Below are 20,442 nucleotides of genomic sequence, written 5' to 3'. Positions count from 1 at the left end.
ACTAATTTTTGCCAAGAATTTTTTAAAACAGGCACTCCTTCATGCATCTTAAATCCCTCAATTTATCCAAATATATGTGTACTTTCAGAGACCCATTTAAGTACCCATATGTTCTCTCTCTCTCCCCACCACACACGCACATAGAGATAATTTAGTACCACTGTTTTATGATTAGACTGTATAAAACAAGTCTTTCAACAGGGTACAATTTGTCTTTATATTTTCAAGTTCATCATACAGCAAAAGAGGGAGGAGAGAAAAGCTGGGATAGATACACTGGTAGATGTTTCAAAAATTATTTTTATTGTTACATTTCAAAGAGGACATAGGAAGAAAAAAGCCAGTTATCCAATAACTGCTACACCTTTCAGAGGGAGGCAACCTGAACTCCAGTCCTAGTTCAAAGCTGCACACACCAGAGTCCAAACAGCTGCCTCTCAACCTGATTGGAGGTCCTGACAAATATGTGTATGTCATCAATCCAGGGAGGCTTGGGTTTAAAAGAAACTTTCTTTATTGTAAGTGTCCAAGTCCTTAGGATTTATCCTTAAAGATACTACAAGATGAGAAAGACCACACACCAAGACTATGTTTAGTCATTAGACTAGCGAGCAGCCAGTTTGCTCTAGGATGCGTTGCATCAGACATCACAGTACATAAAGAAAATCTGCTTTTTGTGAAGGGCCACCGTGCATTTTCAGATCTAATTTACCATAAAGTGAAGCCACAGGCCAACCAGATGTCTAGATAATACAGTCAGTGCAAAAATTCAAATAGGTAACTTGGGGCTTTGATGAGGCTAAGTTCAGTTAGTCACTCAGTTATGTCCAACTCTTTGCAACCCCATGGACTGCAGAACACCAGGCCTCCCTGTCCATCACCAACTCCCGGACGAGGCTGGCATACTGCAAAATATAAATGAATCTTGAAAATAAAAGGCAAAGTTTATCTGCAAAAGTTTGTTTAGTAAGGTGACTTGAGAAACGGTGTGTTAAGCACTTCCCACACATCCCTCCCCTCCTCTGCCAAAAACAAAAAATACCACACAAAAACCCTACCTGAAAATTATCTTAAAAACCAAGTCAAAACTGTGTGGTAAAGAGTGCTTTTCCCAGGTAAAGGACTTCAAGATAATTTACAGGCAGACATATTTTTATTAGTAAAAGTCACAATAGGAAAAGATTTATTGGCTGACACTGTCTGAGGTGTGTGCTTAAAAAAAAATGCCTTGATTAATACATTAATGAGAAAAGAAAACAACAAGCGCGTTTTTGTTTCGAGTTTTGAATTTTCCAGCAAGAGTTGGAGAAATCAACAGGGTATTAAAACAAAATCCAGGAAAACTCAGTCAATCTTTTTCCCATTGTCTGCCTCATTTCTTTCTAGTCACCATGAATTCAGTTCCCAGTTAGCTGAGGACAACATGACGGTCAAAGACGGATTTTCGCTGCTCTTGAACTTGAAGCTTCCAACGCTGCTGGGCATACTCGACCTTATTTAGTACATTGGCTCGACTGCGGGAGCGGGCCAGCACATCATGGGCATTTGCAAAAGGCTGGTGATCCTGAAAGTGCAGGAATGGAGAACATCAGATGGCATGATCCATGTAAAACACACACGCACAATAGCAGCTATCCAGCCACAGAGACTGGAGCAGCTGGACTGTTAAACAGACCATCTAATTTAGCCAAGCCTTCTTAGGCCCTCAATACCAGAAGCAGGATGAACCCAGCTACAGAAATAGGTGATTCAAATAAAACAAGCAATGAGGAGGTATCTGTGCAATGTTCCCATGAGTCACCATTTCCAAAGAAATTTTCCTTAAGAAAGAGGAACCAAGATAAAGACAGGGGTCATTTATGTTAGAGAAGCCTTTCTTGATGAGCTGTGGAAAGAAAATCTATTTGCCTGTTAATATCTACAAGCTACAGATAAAGAGTAGGGCTTTGCCTTGCTTTATTCATCCAGCTAATACCATCCAGCTAATCTGTGACTGAGGAAAGACCTGTCTTTAATATCCTATCCTGACTCTCATATATATTAGAATTGTTACTTGCCAGCTTGGGACCACATTCATCCTGGGAGATGAGTTGACTGGATCTTATCTTGGTTATTTTTTTTTTTACATTTACTTACTTTTGTTTTATTATTTATTTGGCTGTCCCAGGTCTTATTTGCAGCATGTGGAATCTTTAGTTGCAGTATGTGGAATCTTTAGTTGCAGTATGTGGGATCTAATTCCCTGACCAGGGATTGAACTCAGATACCCTGCATTGGGAGTGCAGTGTTAGCCACTGGACCACCAGCAAGTCCCATCTTGTGTGGTTTTAATTTCTTCTTATGCTCTCAACACATACACTTAGAACTTTTTCATTTTCCTCATCCCCTTCCCCAATCTGTCATGGACAGAGATACAGCTCAAGTGCTACAATTATGCTCGACTGCTAAGGACAGTAAAGGAGTATTACTTCAGCATTTCTGTTTGATAAAGTCTTGACTCTTCCATTGTTGAGCACATGGCAGGTTCCATGTTAGCTGCTGCCTGAGAAGAGAGACTATTGCAGCATCACCCAGGCATCTGGGTAGAAAACCAACCTATCCTGGTTAAAATAAACCAATAGCACTGATGTTTGTCATCATTACACAGGAAACCACCATGGTAATCTATCTATGAATAAGATATAAACACAGCTGCCCAAATGACAAAAGGCATTCAGTACTAATTTATTGCTTTTGTTTGTCTTTTCCTTGATCTCTTTTTCCTGAACTTGAATAAGCAATGCTTCTAAATGTTCCAACATAGGAGATAAGTCACAACTCAGTACTGTTAAACTTGGCCTCTTGAAAAGAATATTGTTTTGCTTGTGCATGTTTGCCAAAGCTCTATTATATACCCAGGGCAGGAGACAGCATGTCTATGGAAAGCTGTAGATAACTGCATAACTATATATATATACCTATATATATAAACAGTGTTTTAACACCTGGTCTTCTTTTTATAGCAAGATATTTATATAATGTCAACATTTCAAAGCCAGCAAAGAGTTTTCTATAAAGAATCTACCCCTGCCTTCTTTACCAAAATTGCTTCAACTTTTCGCTTAATTTAGGTAATATCTTGTACAAACCCCATTCTTTTTTTTAACCTTACAAATGAAAATAATAAAAACAATTCCATAAAGTTCAACTGTTTCAAAGATGTAAGAAAAGAGGTTAGGAAAAAGGAAGACGGATTACTTTATTCTGTTGTTGGATTATTGTATTTCCCATGAAAAAGTAAACCAATCCAAGGTCATCTAATAAATAAGTACAAACACAAGTCTTAGCTCCCTTAACCTTGACCTGGTGTCACACCTTGTCAACATACAGAGTTTGTTCAGGGAGATTAAAATGGCACTATACGAACACAATGCTTTAATGAACTTGTATATAAAACATTATTACCATTGGTTTGTTTTGGCATAAACAGGACTGGGAAGAGGGATGTGCTTTACCAGCAGAGTACTTCTCAATTTCATAGTTTTTTATCTACTCTTCAAGGTAGGGGGAGAAACATCTTCTTAAGAAACAAATTAAAGGACTAAACAAACCAGTTAATCCTTTCGGTCTATTCTCCATCAGAACAAGACTGAACTAGCTGCTTGTGCTCATGTATGCCGGGAGAACGCACATAGAGGTTTACCCTTTATATATATTTGCTCTTTTAACACTGGATAAAATTACAATAAATACAAAACATGTTTTAATGTAATGCTTTGATAACAGTAATGATGTGTCATGGATATATGATACAGTAAATATTGTGATGACTTGCAGTGAATGTCTTAACTATTTGTGCCCTCTGATTCAAAGTGCTCTAGATCCAACAAACATGGAAAAAAAATAAAACAGAATTTAACTGAGGATTTAACAAAAGCATGTTTAAAGGCACATAAAGAGTGAAGAACTCTCATCTTGGATTAGCAACAATTGTAGGAATTTAAATTCAACTTCTTACTGTACAGAGTTGTTATCATACATTCATTGCTCTGTTTAGAAAATCTCTCTCTACCCAGAATCAATTTAACAGATACCCAAAAGTCAGCCAGGCCTCTAAAAACAATGTTCTTATATGGTAGACATGTACATAGGATCAATCCCTGGTGAACAAAATGGTTACTAGGCACAAGGGCCCATCAATCAAATGCCTTTCCTACATGTTTTCATCTACACATTTGTGTATCCACTTATTTTATGTTCTGTGTATTAAATTAATATTGACAGTGACAGTGTTAGTCACTCAGTCATGTCCAACTCTTCGCTACTCCATGAACTATATAACCTGCCAGGCTCCTCTGTCCATGGAATTCTCCAGGCAAGAATAGTAGAGTGGGTTGCCATTCCCTTCTCTGGGGGATCTTCCCGACCCGGGGATCAAACCTAGGTCTCCTGCATTGCAGACAGACTCTTTACCATCTAAGCCACCAGGGAAGCCCTAATATTGTCTATTCCTAAAATCAGGAAGCTGATATTTAATGCCATACGCAATGTATATAAGTCAGAGCTTTTATCTATGTGCCTATAATGAAATGGTTTGTGTGGTCTTGGACATATAACATTTTTATATGTTAGTAGTTCTCAACTGAGGGTGATTTTGACCCCCAGGAACATCTGGCACTGTATGTGAACATTTTTGATTGTCAGGATTGGGATAAGGGGTGATACTCGTTTCTAGTGGGTAGAGGTCAGGAATGCCATTAGATATCATACAGTGAATACAACAATCATCTGACCCAAAATGTCAATGGAAAACATCATATGTGAATGAAAATTATATGAGAACAGTATTTGAGACTCTAATGCTTCCTGATATGGAAAAGTTACTCATTATGTATTGGTTGAATTAATAAAGGATGCAAGGGGAAAAAGAGGCAAACAGAGGTGTTTCTATGAAAGTTCTTCACGAAACAAAAATGAAATCTTGCTCGAGTAAGTTGAGTATTCACGATTGATATTCATGAAACAAGCAGGCTCTGTCTGTAGTTATAACTTGAGCCATTCAGTTGGGATCTCCTTTCTCATCTTTTACCAATGGGCCCAGAAGCTGTTCCAGAGTAAAAGGACTTTTGACTGTGGTTGGCAAGGGTTCACTCTGGCTTTGGCTTTTGAAATTGATTCCTGAAACTCTATTAAATTTTATCCACTTTAAGAAACATAGTTCAATAAAGTAATCCAAAATACAACATAATTTCTAAAAAAAAAATATATATATATATATACACACACACAATGATGAAATAGTGGAAAATTTGGAAACAAACCCAATAATGATAAAGACATACTAAATAACAAATTATAGACTGTGTCAATTTCTCAGTAGTTTTGAGTGATATAATATTACTTATATATACAAATATGAATGTGTTTTAAAGATAGGAAGAGAATCAGGAGTGATGGTTTTATTTTTCTCTAGAGTTCAAGACCACAGATGATTTAAAGGAGGAAAATAGGAAATACAAAATGTCAGCAAGTTATCAAGCTGCTCTTCATTAAGTGAAGAACATCACGGTTTTCATGCTTCCCTCCACTAAAGCTTCTTTGCCTTTCCAAATATTTGGTGATGTTGACAGGAAAGGTGGTAGTTTAGGCTGGAGCCTGGGGAAAGATGCTTTCCTCAACACAAACAGGAAAAGGTGATGAAAAGTGTGCCCCTGATACAGAAAGAAAAGCCTTGTACAGCACACTCACCAAGGACCATCTGTCTAAGCCACCACATTTACGGCTTTACAGAGCAATTTCCTCACGTCAGACCTCATATTAGACACACTCATATTAGACCCGTCTTTAGTTTCTCTGGTTGAGGATGTGCTCCAGCACATGGACATTTATATGGAACTACTCTTCACCTGCACTTTACATCAGATGATGACAGAGACTGGCATGAGACTTAACAGATGACAGAGACTTAACAGTGAGGGCATGTTAAGAACTCACCCCAACATCATCATCGCTCTGTATCAACTGTGAGTGTCCAAACAGGCGTCTCTTCAGTATGGGCTCAACCAGAGTAAGATAGACCATGTAGAGAAGTAGAAGGCCCAAAATGGAGAGATAAATTATAATGGTAACCTAAAGGAAATTGAAAATAAGTTACATCTCTATTCAAGCCAAGAAATCAGAATTTTGTATAGTACTACTAAAGCCATAGTCAAGACTGACCCATCTATTAAGCACACAGGATTTCTATACAAACCAGATTCCAACATAAGAAACAAACTCAACTCTTCACCAAAATATTATTTATAGAAAAAGAGGAAAGAAAGCACTTTTTTGTCTTTGGGGCCTTTTCACAAGTCTTCAAAACTCCATCCTCACCTACTACTAATCATTGCTACCACTGCTAGCAAAGCAGTTTTCTTTTTTCACCTGAATACAGTGTCCTAGGTTCAACAGCACTGCAGTCAAGACCACTTTCCATTAGGAATCCTAATAGAAAATGTAGTTTAGATGAATTTCAACAGCATACTATTTTAGATCAATTCAGACATACAAAAATACATTTTAGGCACCAGATTTTCTTGAGATCTTAATTTGCGTGGTGTCAAGCAGCAGAGTGTGACACCTCCCACTAGAATGGCTACAGGTAAAGACAGACAATACCAAATGTGAGTGAGGACGTACAGAAACCAAACCCTCACACATCGCTGGTTAAGAATGTGAAACGGTACAGCTATTTTAGAATACAATCTGGCAGACTCTTAAAAAGTTAAATATAAACTTACCTCTTTTAGGAATCTACCTGAGGGAAAGGAAAACACATATCCAGAGCACATACACTGATATTCATAACAGCATTATTCCTAAGAATAAAAACCTGGAAATAATCCAAATGCCCATCAACTGATGAATAGAAAAAGAACATGTGGTATATTCATGTAATAGAATGCTATTCAGTAATAAGAAGTAATTAAGTGCTGATACATACTATAGCATGAATAAACCTCAAGAACATTATGCTGTGTGAAAGAAACCAGTTGTAGAAAAGCATGCATTTTCTGATTCTATTTATATGAAATGTCCAGATCTAGACATACAAAGCAGAACAGTAATTATCCAGGGCTGGGGGTGGGCTTCTCGGGTGGCTCAGACGGTAAAGAATCAACTGGCAATGCGGGAGACCCAGGCTGAATCCTTAGGTCAGGAAGATCCCCTGGAGAAGGGAACCCACTTCAGTATTCCTGCCTAGAGAATCACGTGGACAGCAGAGCCTGGCGGGCTACAGTCCACAAAGACACAGAGTCAGACACAACTGAGGAACTAACAGTTTCACTTCAATTTCAGGGCTGGAAGTAGGCATGGGATCAATGATAAATGGGCATCAGGGATCTTTTGGGGGTAATGGGAATGTTCTAAAACTGGATTTTTTAAAATGGTTTTAAATTTGCTAAAATTTTTATAAAACTGTACACTTAATATGATTGACATTTGGGGATGCAAATTATACATTAAAATTTTGTTTAAAAATAGTTTATGATGATTTCTTTACAGGGAGGCATCCTGCTGGAGTAGAGGCTCTCTGGCATGGTCAATCACAACAGGAATTCTGTAACTGGCACAGCTGGCCACTCCATACTTCCCTGAAGCCTTTTTTTGTGGAACAGAAATGGGAAACCCCATATTAAAATTGGGAAAAAGAACTACCATCTATCATAATAAAGTAATTGAACTCATTAGAGGTCCAAATTGAGATAAAAGTGATCTACATTCCATTTCCTATAAAAGATAAAGAAAGAAAATCTTAAAATCCAGCTGTGATGTTTCTAGGATAGTATAGTCACTAAATATGTAACTTTTTCTAAGAGCTAAGAGGGCAGGAAGAAGGTCTAATTATGCTGCTTTCTCACTAATCTTTGGCATCCATGGACCAAGGAGAAGCTGGAATGTCTTTCTGGGAAATGCTAATTACACACAGGGCTTCTTTGTGCCATTTCACATATCACAACCATCTAAGGTGTCCTAATTAATCTACAAAGCATCTCAATGAGGCAGGTGGAGAGTAGGCTTATTACTCCTTTCAGAGTTGGGGCTGGGGATAAGGAAGAAGTAGGTAAGAGGGTACTGGAGAAGAGGATGGAAGAGCAATGGTTTAGGTAACTAGATAAGAATTCCAATGTCCAGCATTTTCTTTCCTGTTTAGATACCATAAAAAACTGTTTCAGAAGCAGAAAAGATGGATTTTTTTCCTTTCTTACCTTGATCGTAACAGAACTTCTTTCTTCATATTTGCATTCACAGCGAAGACAGTATGCTTCTACATCAGGACCCCGCACAGGCATGGGATCCACAACATGAAGGCAATCACTGAAAAAAACAAAGATAAAATACTGTCTAAACCTAGCTGGATTTTCTACTCACACTGATCAAACCTTTCCTGAAATCCAGAATAATCACGGAGCTTACCCAATGAAATAAATAAGGAACACATAATCAGTAAGGGAAGTGAAATCATTTCCTCTCAATATTAGCAATTTGGTAAGACTGCAAGGAGATCCAACCAGTCCATTCTGAAGGAGATCAGCCCTGGGATTTCTTTGGAAGGAATGATGCTAAAGCTGAAACTCCAGTACTTTGGCCACCTCATAGTACTTTGGCCACCTCATGTGAAGAGTTGACTCATTGGAAAAGACTCTGATGCTGGAAGGGACTGGGGGCAGGAGGAGAACGGGATGACAGAGGATGAGATGGCTGGATGGCATCACTGACTTGATGGACATGAGTTTGAGTAAACTCTGGGAGTGGGTGATGGACAGGGAGGCCTGGTGTGCTGCGATTCATGGGGTCGCAAAGAGTCGGACACGACTGAGCGACTGAGCACACAACAGTCAAATAAACCATTCAGTTCAGTTGCTCAGTCGTGTCTGACTCTTTGTGATCCCATGGACTGCAGCACGCCAGGCCTCCCTTTCCATCACCAACTCCCAGAGTTCACCCAAACTCATGTCCATTGAGTCAGTGATGCCATCCAACCATCTCATCCTCTGTCATCCCCTTCTCCTCCTGCCTTCAATCTTTCCCAGCATCAGGGTCTTTTCAAATGAGTCAGTTCTTCACAACAGGTGACCAAAGTACTGGAGTTTCAGATTCAACATCAGTCCTTCCAATGAATATTCAGGACTGATTTCCTTTAGGATGAACTGGTTGGATCTCCTTGCAGTCCAAGGGACTCTCAAGAGTCTTCTCCAACACCACAGTTCAAAAGCATCAATTCTTTGGTGCTAAGCTTTCTTCACAGTCCAACTCTCACATCCATACTGTCTACTGGAAAAACCAAAGCTTTGACTAGATGGACCTTCATTGGCAAAGTAATGTCTCTGCTTTTTAATATGCTATTTAGATTGGTCATAGCTTTTCTTCCAAGGAGAAAGCATCTTTTAATTTCATGGCTGCAGTCACCATCTGTAGTGATTTTGGAGCCCCCCAAAAATAAAGTCTGTCACTGTTTCCATTGTCTCCCCATCTATCTGCCATGAAGTAATGGGACTAGATGCCATGAATTTAAGTTTTCTGAATGTTGAGTTTTAAGCCAACTTTTTTACTCTCATCTTTCACTTTCATCAAGAGGCCCTTTAGCAAAACAGAGAGGGTCTTCTTTGCTTTCTGCCATAAGGGTGGTATCATCTGCATATCTGAGGTTATTGATATTTCTCCTGGCAATCTTGATTCCAGCTTGTGCTTCATCCATTTTGCATGATGTACTCTGCATAGAAGTTAAATAAGCAGGGTGACAATATACAGCCTTGACATACTCCTTTACCGATTTGGAACTGTTGTTCCATGTCCAGTTCTAACTGTTGCTTCCTGATCTGCACACAGATTTCTCAGGAGGCAGGTCAGGTGGTCTGGTATTCCCATCTCTTGAAGAATTTTCCACAGTTGTGATCCACACAGTCAAAGGCTTTGGCATAGTCAATAAAGCAGAAATAGATGTTTTTCTGAAACTCTTTTCCTTTTTCAATGATCCAACCATAAAGACACATATGTAGCAGCTATTTTTCAAAAGTGCTATTCATAGTTAAAAAAAATGCACCTAAAAATCCCAAATGGGACTGAAAGCTACTTAGCAGATCAAGTCATATTTAGACTTGTTCATTTAGCAAGTAAAACTGCTAAACTGATTTAAGGTGATCTGGAGCATTATTCAAACACAATTACCTCCTTTATGAATTAACTAACATTATCTGAACTGCCACATGTGGTATATGAATGGCTAATCACACCTAACAGATGGTAAATTATGAAACTCTGAAAACCAAACACCAGAGTAAGAAACAATTACTTTTCTCAAGGAGTCTATTTAAAAAGCATGGAGAAGTAGGTTTAGAACAACAAAAATATTTAAAAATGAAAACATTACCTGGCAACAGTACATAAATAATAATAAAAGGCTTAACGTTTTTGTTGTTGGATGTTATTTTCTCCCCATTTGCCATTTATTTATGGCTTATGAAAAAGCAATTCTACTCAAAAAATCTTATTTTCTAGAAGTCTGTCAATTCTAGGAAATAATTAAATTCTTACTCTCCACAGCTATTAAGAGCCCGCTACTCTGATCCCCTTAGGCAAAGGTAGGCAAAGCTCTCCTGTCCTCCTGCCGGCCCCTCTCGTCATCTGTCCCTTAGGCACTTCTGCTTGCCTTAAGAACTACCACGGCATCCTGCCTCATTCAGGCATCCTGTCTGTATCACTCTACCCACCTTCTTGGCAGCACCCAATGCTCCAGGCTGATTCTTTCCTTTTGCCCTATCAGAACATACTTTTTTGTGTTCTGTTCCCTGTGAGCTGTAGTAGAACAAAGAAAACCCAAAATGGCATAAGTGATAAAAGTTCCATCAGTTTTTCTTAACAGGTAATTTAATTTTAACAAAGGTAGTAATGAAAAAGTAAGTCTCAACTGGCAGAACTTCAAGAGTAAGGTCCCAAACTTACACCATACAAGTGTGTCATATCTGTTCCAAACGTATTGAAGACAAGGAATGTATCCAGCTGGATGCAGGCATAAAATAGAGGAAGCTAAATCCCACTGCAGGGGTATCTAGCTCAGAACCATAGAGGGCATGTAGCCCAGAACTCTGAGAGCTCACCTGCATGAGGTCAGACTACATGAACAGCTAAAAGGACTGGAATAAAAGGCTCTTGCCTCCTAGGACAGCTATATTTCTGTCTTGCTTTAAATGATTTAAGGTGACCTGGACTATTATTCAGGCTTCCCTGGTGGCTCAGACGGTAAAGTGTCTGTCTGCAATGCAGGAGACCCGGGTTCGATCCCTGGGTTGGGAAGATCCCCTGGAGAAGGAAGTGGCAGCCCACTCCAGTATTCTTGCATACAAGATTAATTCTTTTATGAATTAACCAACATCTAAACTGCCACAGTGTGGTATATGAATAGCTAATTACACCTAACAGTTCCCTCCACCTCACCCCACCCATATTTCTTTGAACCTCAGGAAAATGAGGTTTATCTCCTACTTAGTTTCCTAGATCAGCTTCAGAAGCCTTAGTCACAATACTTAAGAATTACTTGGGAATCTAAGTATTGAGTATTTCTTTGGAAGTACAAATACAGTTAATAACAGAGATTCTGAGTGCTGTGCAGGATGGGAAAGGAAACAGGAAGTTTGGTTCTGTCTGGCCAGTCATTGTAAACACAGAACCCAAATACAGAACTTTTATTACGCTTAAATACAGCCACTTTAGGAATTAGGCAACACCTCCCCCTAGTGCCTAATGGAGGACATTATCAGCTTCGAATCACATCCCAACATAAACCAGAGAACTCAAACTTTTCTTAAGCTAGACAGTATAGGTCAATGACAGAGAAGGCAATGGCAACCCACTCCAGTACTCTTGCCTGGAAAATCCCATGGATGGAGGAGCCTGGTAGCCTGCAGTCCATGGGGTCGCTAACAGTCGGACACGACTGAGCGACTTCCCTTTCACTTTTCACTTCCATGCACTGGAGAAGGAAACTGCAACCCACTCCAGTGTTCTTGCCTGGAGAATCCCAGGGATGGGGGAGCCTGGTGGGCTGCTGTCTATGGGGTCGCACAGAGTCGGACATGACTGAAGCGACTTAGCAGCAGCAGCAGCATAGGTCAATAAAAAATTAAAGCTGACAACTGGACAAAATGGAGGCCAGGAGGTAAATATAGATATTTAATATATACATATTATATATAATATATATAGGTATATTTACCAGGAAGTAAATACATTACATTTACCAGGAGGGAAATACTGGTATTCCCCGGTGGCTCAGTGGAAAACCTAACTACTGGCAATGCAGGAGACATGGATTCGATCCCTCAGTCGGGAAGATACCCTGAAGAAGGGAATGGCAAGGCACTCCAGTATTCTTGTCTGGGGAATTCCATGGACAGAGGAGCCTGGCTGGCTACAGTCCACGGGGTCACAAAGAGTCAGGCATGACTGAGCTATTAACACTTTCACTTATATATATGTGTATATATATATAGTGTCAGATAAGATACCCATATATATATATAATCCACATACACATACATACATACATACATACATATAAAGTCACATAAAATACTGGAAGCCTTGGAAGACTGTAACATCTTGACTAATCATAACTTGTGTGCCCTTCTAAAGCCAGTTAAAACCTTTGAGTGACATCTGTGAACCTACCCAGAGTCAAAGGCTCAGCTGCAGACAGGAAGCAACAGTGAGAAGGAGGAAAAATTCCAAAGCAAGTCTTGTTTTCAGCTGTTTATTTTCAAAGCTCCCTATTTTTACCAGTAACCAGGGATAAATGACATATAAGAGTGAGTGAGTGAAGTCATTCAGTCGTGTCTAACTCTTTGCGACCCCATGGACTGTAGCCCACCAGGCTCCTCCATCCATGGAATTTTCTAGGCAAGAGTACTGAAGTGGGTTGCCATTTCCTTCTCCAGGGGAATGTTCCCGACCCGGGGATCGAACCTGGTTCTCCTGCATTGCAGGCAGACGCTTTACTCTCTGTAAACCTGGAGTAACAAAAAGTCTGTGAAAAGATTAGAGCTAAATACTTGAACAGTGAGTTCATTTGCCACTCAAGTAACAAGCGTCATACTCTATTACTGATAACAGAGTAAACTGATTATAAGTGCTCAATACATTTGAGAAATTTACAGGAATAACTTATTTGAGTTTTCTTTTCATATAAAATAACTTGCAGATATAAAACCTAAAAGAATAGCCATATCACTTTGTAATACAAGACAGTTTAAAGTGGAACACAGAAGTTCTCAAGAACACACTTACCAAATGTCAGATTAAACTTAAATGAGAACTTATAGACTGAACTTCATGGGAAAAATAGACAATGGTATCAAAAAAGCTAAACATGCTCAAAGTCTGCATTTTCTTATTCAAAGTCAGCTTGGAATATTGTAACCGAATGAATTTAATTCTGCTTTCAAATTTTTCGGTCTATTTCACTGTGAAATCAGGTACATGTCTGGAGGTATTTTTCTTCTATGCCTATCCTGGCAATCTTCCATTGCAAACCATAAAACGTCCCAGTCCAGGGGTAAGAAGCCCACCTATCCTTAAATGACTGCTTCCCAATCATTTTATAGCATGTGTAGAAAAAACTATCATTTCAAAGGTTCACTGGGATAAACAGAGAAGACTGCTGGTGACAAACCAGTCAGGATCCCAGTCATTGCTGGATTATATACCAAGGGCTGAAGGGATCGATGACTTGGCATATCTATAACCTACTGGCCCACCAATTGGTAAACTCTGGTATCTACGGCTCATTCCCACTCCTTCCTGACCCTTCTGACACTTTAAACCATAGTCTCCTATATCTGACAATATAGCATCAAAACCTACAAGTTGTAAAAATTATAACCCAGATAAGTGAGCCTTGCTTACCTTCAACTGAGAAGCAAGAAGGGCCTAAATTTAAGGGCACACAGAAGGGTAGCTATGGGGAGTTCAGGTGCCACGAACTCAGCCCCACCCCAATGTAAAACCCTCCCTGCCTGGGGCTTTTGGCTACATTCCTTTAGACTTACTTGATGCACTCAGGGTCTTACTCTCATTTTTTTCAAATGGAAATGGAATTCAACACTTTTGCTTAAAAATAAATACTTAAAAAGAAAACAATACATTGGATGAATATCCAGTGCTAACAGTGACAACCAAAGAAAGAAATGTGACAGGTGATTCAGTAACATAGAATACTTACCAGTCTTTTTGGGATATGTTCTTATTATAAATATGCCCAGAATTATCTTTATAGGGAGGACAGATACATTTACATCGGACATCCTCAGAATTCTGTAACCAAAATAGAAACTTAGTATAGCTTGTTGACGGTTTACCATCAATATTTTTAGAAACGGCAACTTACACATTTTGTTAAGCATCCCCTGCCAAGTATTCCAAAACTATTCATTTAAATTTTTAAATAACTTTAAGAGATACAAGTTTTTAAAAAACCATTGGTAATGCTCATGAATAATTATATAATACATAAAATTATTTTGAAATAATACCTAGTATCTGTGGTTTATGAATCACATTTTTCAGTCACATGACAAAATTGTGCTAACATTATCATCATCTATCTGCCAGTAAGAAGACATAGTAGACTGACAGCTGTGCCTGCAAGTAAGAATGTTGATTACCGAAGGATTAGGAAATATCAAACTAAAAATTGCAAAACAAGTCACAATTCTGCCCATCACCCTTCCACCCTTTGGTATAAAGGCACTGATATGGATAAAGTGAGTTGGGACAGACTCCTAAAGAAGGGATGAAGTTTTAGAGGCACTCAGCCACAACAAAAAAGGAAGTACATAAAGGAAGTAGCTTGAACGTAGCTGAGATCAGTTTGGTTTACTCTTCCCAGGAAACTTTGCTTCTAATCCCTGGGAGACAGAGAGGACAACTACTGAAAAAGCAAGTATGAAGAAGTGAAGAAGAGGTGACTAAATCTATAAACAGAAGGAGTAGGAGATGCTTTCTCAGCAAAGGGGAATCTAATCTCAGAAGGAAGGCAGTGGCTCAGTAGCCTCCAGAGGACCGAGCCCAGAACTCCTAGATATAGTGGCACGTCTGGCAGAGTTGTTGATAAGTCATTTACTCATTCAGCAGCTACTTAGTGAGCATTTGTCCCGTGCCAGAACTTGAGCGAAAGGAGGTGGATTCAAGCAAGTCTAAGACACGGCTCCCGCCCACAATTAGGACACACCCAAGTAAAGAAGACTGACATATACACGGTTACAGGAATGTGCCACTTAAAGTGATGACAGTAGATACGCAGACGGTGCCATCAGTGTTTTGAAAATCAGGAGACTTGATGCTGTCCCTTTTTCTGAAGGGAACTGGGGAAGGTTTCAAAAAGAAACCTTGACATAAACAACAAGGACCTGCTATAATAACCTATAATGAAAACGAACCTGAGTTATTTTCTGTACACTTGAAACTAACACAGCATTATAAATATTAAAAAAAAAAAAATCCCTGACCAAACCTCCCATCTGTATGCCTGTCACTCCTCTCCTAGCCTCTGCATATAGTAAAATGCAAATAACATTCTGTTTTCCTGTCAAATTAATGTGAATGCCTTCTGTTTCCTCCAGTAATGAGCCAGCTAATCAAGGAGGAAGCACAGGACAGGTTTGGAGGTATGGGCATGAAGGGAACTAGAGAGCAGCATGAGGGTGAAGTGGGAGATAGATGGGTTCCAGGTTGGAACCCTACTATTAGTCACCTCCTCAGATGGTGACTGCAGCCACAAAATTAAAAGACAACTTGCTCCTTGGAAGAAAAGCTATGACAAACCTGCTGCTGCTGCTGCTAAGTCGCGTCAGTCGTGTCCGACTCTGTGAGACCCCAGAGATGGCAGCCCACCAGGCTCCCCCGTCCCTGGGATTCTCCAGGCAAGAACACTGGAGTGGGTTGCCATTTCCTTCTCCAATGCATGAAAGTGAAAAGTGAAAGGGAAGTCGCTCAGTCGTGTCCGACTCTTAGCGACCCCATGGACAGCAGCCTACCAGGCTCCTCTGTCCATGGGATTTTCCAGGCAAGAGTACTGGAGTGGGGTGCCATTGCCTTCTCCGTGACAAACCTAGATAGCGTATTAAAAAGCAGAGACATTACTTTGCCGACAAAGGTCTGTCTAGTCAAAGCTATGGTTTTCCCAGTAGTCATGTATGGATGTGAGAGTTGGACCATAGAGAAGGCTGAATGCTGAAGAACTGATGCTTCTGAACTGTGGTGTTGGAGAAGGCTCTTGAGAGTCCCTTGGACTGTAAGGAGATCAAACTAGTCAATCCTAAAGGAAATAAATCTTGAATATTCATTGGAAAGACTGATGCTGAAGCTGAAGCTCTAATACTTTGGCCACCTGATGCAAAGAACTGACTCATTAGAAAAGACCCTGGTGCTGGGAAAGACTGAAGGCAGGAAGTAAAGGGGAGGACAGAGGATGAGATGGTTGGATGGCATCACTGACTCAATGGATAGGAGTTTGAGTAAGCTCCGGGAGATGGTGAAAGACAGGGAAGCTTGGTGTGCTTGCTGTAGTCCATGAGGTGGCAGAGTCAGACATGACCAAGTGACTCAACAACTGTCTCCTTTGCATTTTTTGAGGTAAGATACAGGTGAGCTCCAGTTGAGGAATTTACAGCCAACAAAAACAGGGTAAATAGCCAGTCTTTGTCTCTTACCTGAAGAGAACAATCATGGCAAGGACAAAGTAAGGAAAAAATCCTGTCTGATAAGGGAGATACTACCTGCACAGAAAGGCTCCTTGGAATCAAAAGTCAGAGGATAATTCCAGCCCATAATCAGTCTTGCTCCTCCCAGAAGCCTTCACTTTAGATCCATCTTGGTTAGGGTATGTGCACACCCCAGGGGAGGCTCCTGAGACAAATTAACTGGGAGTGGGAGTGGACCAACAAAGCAAGGTGACTGGCCTGAGGGAAGAGGAAGACTGAGAAAACTGCCCCTTTACAAAGGATTTAAACTTCCCCAAAGCGTGACTCTCTCTGAGCTTGCCCATGAGCCTTTCCGCATGTACTTTTCTTTTCAATAAACTTTTTATACTCTTTACCTTCTGTCTCCTTGCCTGCTTCCGTTCTTGACTAGGCAGGTAAGACTAGGGACCCTAGCCCTAACTGTTGGCTCCTGTGGTCCAGTGCTTAGGACACCCCATCTGGGAAACTAAGATCTGGCTTCCAGCCACCGTGGCTGCTGCTTGCTGCAAGCTGCCGCTTACTGCTATGAGCGTCAGAAATCAGGGGATGAGAAGGGCCAAGAAATGGAGCAGGGGAGAAGGCCACAACTTCACCTCTCCTATAGTTTGGATCCTCCCTACCCACTAAATTAACAAGAAAAGAGAAGGCAACAAAGGGGCTAGGAGATCCTGGAGGGAGTGAGGTGAGGATATGAGGCCGGTGAGAGACTCTGTTCAGTCGCTCAGCTCAGTCGTGTCCGACTCTTTGCGACCCCATGAATTGCAGCCAGGCCTCCCCGTCCATCACCAACTCCCGGAGTTCACTCAAACTCTTGTCCATCGAGTCGGTGATGCCATCCAGCCATCACATCTTCTGTCCCCTTCTCCTCCTGCCTCCAATCCCTCCCAGCAACAAAGTCTTTTGCAATAAGTCAACTCTTCGCATGAGGTGGCCAAAGTATTGGAGAGACTGTAGGTCCTTCCTATTGAGAAGGAAGGCTGCCAGGAGAGGCAAGTTCCTACAGTGGGAAGGGAGTCTGTTCAGGGATGAGTTGAGAGGAGTTAGTTCCTAAGAGGTAAGGCACCTGTGAGCTGGGCCTTCCTATACCGGCTTGGGGAATTTCGGAGGGTGGTCCATGAGGCTGGTGAAGGGTGACGGTAGACTGTCAGAGCTTAAGTGTAAAGCTCAAGTTAAAAGCTCTCAGAGTTCGAAAGGCTGTAAAGTTGGAGGTGGGTCCTGTCCGGGCTCGGAAGGGAAATTTAAGGAGCCGGACATGCTGTCCGGGCGCGTCTGGACCAAGTGGGGCGGGGTAGGGTGTCAGCGCCGGGGGTGGGAGGGGGTGGGGGCGGCAGTGCCATCCGGCTGTCCGGAGGGTTCCGGGCGGGGGTCTGCCAGGGCTGTGACGCTAGGGATCGGGCTGGCAGGGCTGGCAGAGGACTGGGGTGGGGCTCAGGTGGACAAGGCCGGAGGCAGCAGAGGAGCGCCGGTGGGAAGCGAAGGCTGGGCGGGACTCACCTTGGCGGCGTCTGACAGCTGCACCAGCAGCAGCACCGAGAGCGCCAGGCAGGACAGGCTGAGCATGGAGGCGAGACGAAGGAGGCCGGCCCACAGGGTCGCCATCGCGGCCAGGCCCAGCAGTCGCCACAGCCGGAGCCCCCGGGACCAGCTCCGGGCCGGGCTCCGGCTCGGGCTCCTCCGCCCGCACTTCCGTCTGGGCCCTCGCGTCACGGGCCGCGCCGGGTCAGCTACAAAAACCATTCGACCCGGAAACGGTTCCCGGTGCGGAGGCCGGGAGGCTCCGCCGTGCCCTAGAAGCTTAGGCGGCCTCTCGCGTACACAACCTGCGCTCGGCGGAGCTTCGAGGCTCTAAGATGTCTTTCTCCGGCACAGAAGCAGCCGGGCCGCGGACCGCCAGTGAGCTGGGAGGTCCTCCCATCCAGGGAGACACGCCTCTCCCGCCCAGCCCCCGCAGAAAGCCCGGGCTGTCAGATCCTCTAGCAAGTCCGGGGTTCACCAGAGCGACCCCTGCGAGGCCGGAGCCGTTCGTTGCCAGCCTTAGGAGGACGGAGTGAGCCCCAGCCTCAGGAATTGCTGAGAGGCGGCCCGTCCCGGCCGGCGCAGGCGGGGTGGGTGCTAAGCTTGGGAACAGGTATGATACCGACAGAGCCATCCCTTCCCCGGAAGCCCACCCGCAGTTAGATGGTCGAGGGGTCCTCTCTGGCACTTTGGTACTGACCAGCGGCCCATTCGCCTCCTGGAAACCGTTCCCGGGGAGGCTGCTAACAATCTGTGAGCTCCCTTCGTGTGTGTGGCCTCCGTCTGGGGCTCCTCGCTGCCCTTCCGCTGGGGGCTGACCGCTTAGGCCCGGCCTGCCGCCAGGCACTGGGCCACAGCAGAGGGGCTGGGCCGGGCCAGGCCAGGCTCCGGAAGTTGTAGAGTTGGCGAAAGAATCTCCCTAGAAGCCGCCTCTGCTCAAGATTTCAGAAGATGGGGGATAACGGTGCTACAGTCCTGTTCAGGGCTGCTGGCTCCTAACTCAAAACTGGGGGACCGCTGATGATCTTTCCCAGAGCAGGTCATCCTGAAGGATAATTTGGGAGAACCCTGGAAATGGTACTCTCTCCAATTAAAATATTTTTCAGTTAGTAGTGGAAAGGGCATAGTAAAGATCTTGGTCCAAACACTTCCTTTTTCTGGGCTTAATATGAGGGGATTGAACTCTTATATGTGGGCGTCAAATTTTGCTTTCATGGAATACCCGTGTTTCTTCCTCTAAGCAAAACTTAAAAGTGGTCTTTTCCTAGTTTGTGGAAATGCCTTAATAGATTGAATTTTCTCAGTATTTTTCTCACATGTGATTCTTGCTGCTAGACTAACACAAGAAGGTGTCTGATATTATGCCAAGTATTTTTAGACCCTTTCAGTCCCAAACGCAGGACTAGATGACCTTTCACAGGCCCCTCCAGGCTGCCCTGTCAGTTTCCTTAATTGTCAGATTTTCTTAGTGGGTATCCTACTGGCCAGTGTCAAATGTGTCTGACTGTAATGCACTTGTGGATTCGTGATTGCTAAAAGCTGTCTCATCAGCAAGTTTGGGATCAGTTTAGGGATAGCTGTCTTGGTCTGGATCTGAAGGAGTGCTTTTACTCTTTGGCTGAAACCTCAGAGGCCTTCCCTTCTTCAAATTTGTTCTCAGAGCCCTGATTGGGGGCACAGAGATCTAGAGGAATATATAGTAGTGCCTCAGAAAGTACACCCAGTCTGGGCAGAATTTGAGTTACACTGTCTGACATTGGTAGCCACTAGCCCCAGGTGGCGCCTGAGCACTTGAAGTGTGACTGACTGGAACTGGGATGCACTATAAGTGTAAAAATGTACTGAATTTCAAAGATTTAACATAAAAACCATATTAAAATATCTGAAACCATATTAAAATATCTCATGTTAACTGTAAACAATGTTTTTATGTTCAGGTTGAAATACTTTGGATGTGTTAGGTTAAATAAAACATTAAAACAATTTCACTTTTTATTTTTACTTCTTAAATGTAGCTACTAGGAAATTTAATGTTTATGTTAGACATACCTGTTCTAAAATGTAAGATGTGGCTGCCCAGAGTAGAGTGTGACTGTACAATGACTGGTTGCCTGGCTAGAGTCTGAATGAAGACTCAGACCTGGGTAAGGAGAAGGGCAACAGCTGAACT

The 20,442-nt window shown here is 42.2% G+C and overlaps 1 protein-coding gene across 2 annotated transcripts; it reads right to left on the bottom strand.

Annotated features, from left to right (window-relative positions):
• Positions 1 to 282: 282 nt before the first annotated feature.
• Positions 283 to 20,348, bottom strand: TMEM9B (TMEM9 domain family member B). 2 transcript variants are annotated; one of them, XM_040258418.1, is made up of 5 exons: positions 18,252 to 20,348; positions 14,240 to 14,331; positions 8,232 to 8,340; positions 5,974 to 6,108; positions 283 to 1,564 (listed from the first exon to the last, which is right to left on the bottom strand). In XM_040258418.1, exons 1-5 carry the CDS (start codon positions 18,492 to 18,494, stop codon positions 1,409 to 1,411), a joined length of 735 nt encoding a protein of 244 aa, XP_040114352.1. In that variant the 5' UTR covers positions 18,495 to 20,348; the 3' UTR covers positions 283 to 1,408. The 2 variants fall into 2 exon arrangements, with proteins under 2 accessions (XP_040114352.1, XP_040114353.1); XM_040258419.1 differs by lacking the exon at positions 14,240 to 14,331 and having other exon boundaries at positions 18,252 to 18,443.
• Between the last annotated feature and the right edge of the window lie 94 nt (positions 20,349 to 20,442).

This window comes from Oryx dammah, unplaced genomic scaffold (assembly GCF_014754425.2).
Source record: "Oryx dammah isolate SB20612 unplaced genomic scaffold, SCBI_Odam_1.1 HiC_scaffold_17, whole genome shotgun sequence".
Taxonomy (NCBI): Eukaryota; Metazoa; Chordata; class Mammalia; order Artiodactyla; family Bovidae; genus Oryx; species Oryx dammah.
Note: the sequence above shows the minus strand (reverse complement) of the source record. Positions and strands in the feature narration are given on the sequence as shown.

What these genes read in the sequence shown, in the direction of transcription:
- TMEM9B (XM_040258418.1), bottom strand. Translation starts at nt 18,494, where the DNA reads ATGGTTTTTGTAGCTGACCCGGCGCGGCCCGTGACGCGAGGGCCCAGA. An exon ending in AGCTGTCAGACGCCGCCAAG is followed by an intron (nt 14,332 to 18,251) that starts GTGAGTCCCGCC and finishes TTTTGGTTACAG; the next exon opens with AATTCTGAGGATGTCCGATG. An exon ending in AGAGCGATGATGATGTTGGG is followed by an intron (nt 1,565 to 5,973) that starts GTGAGTTCTTAA and finishes CTGCACTTTCAG; the next exon opens with GATCACCAGCCTTTTGCAAA.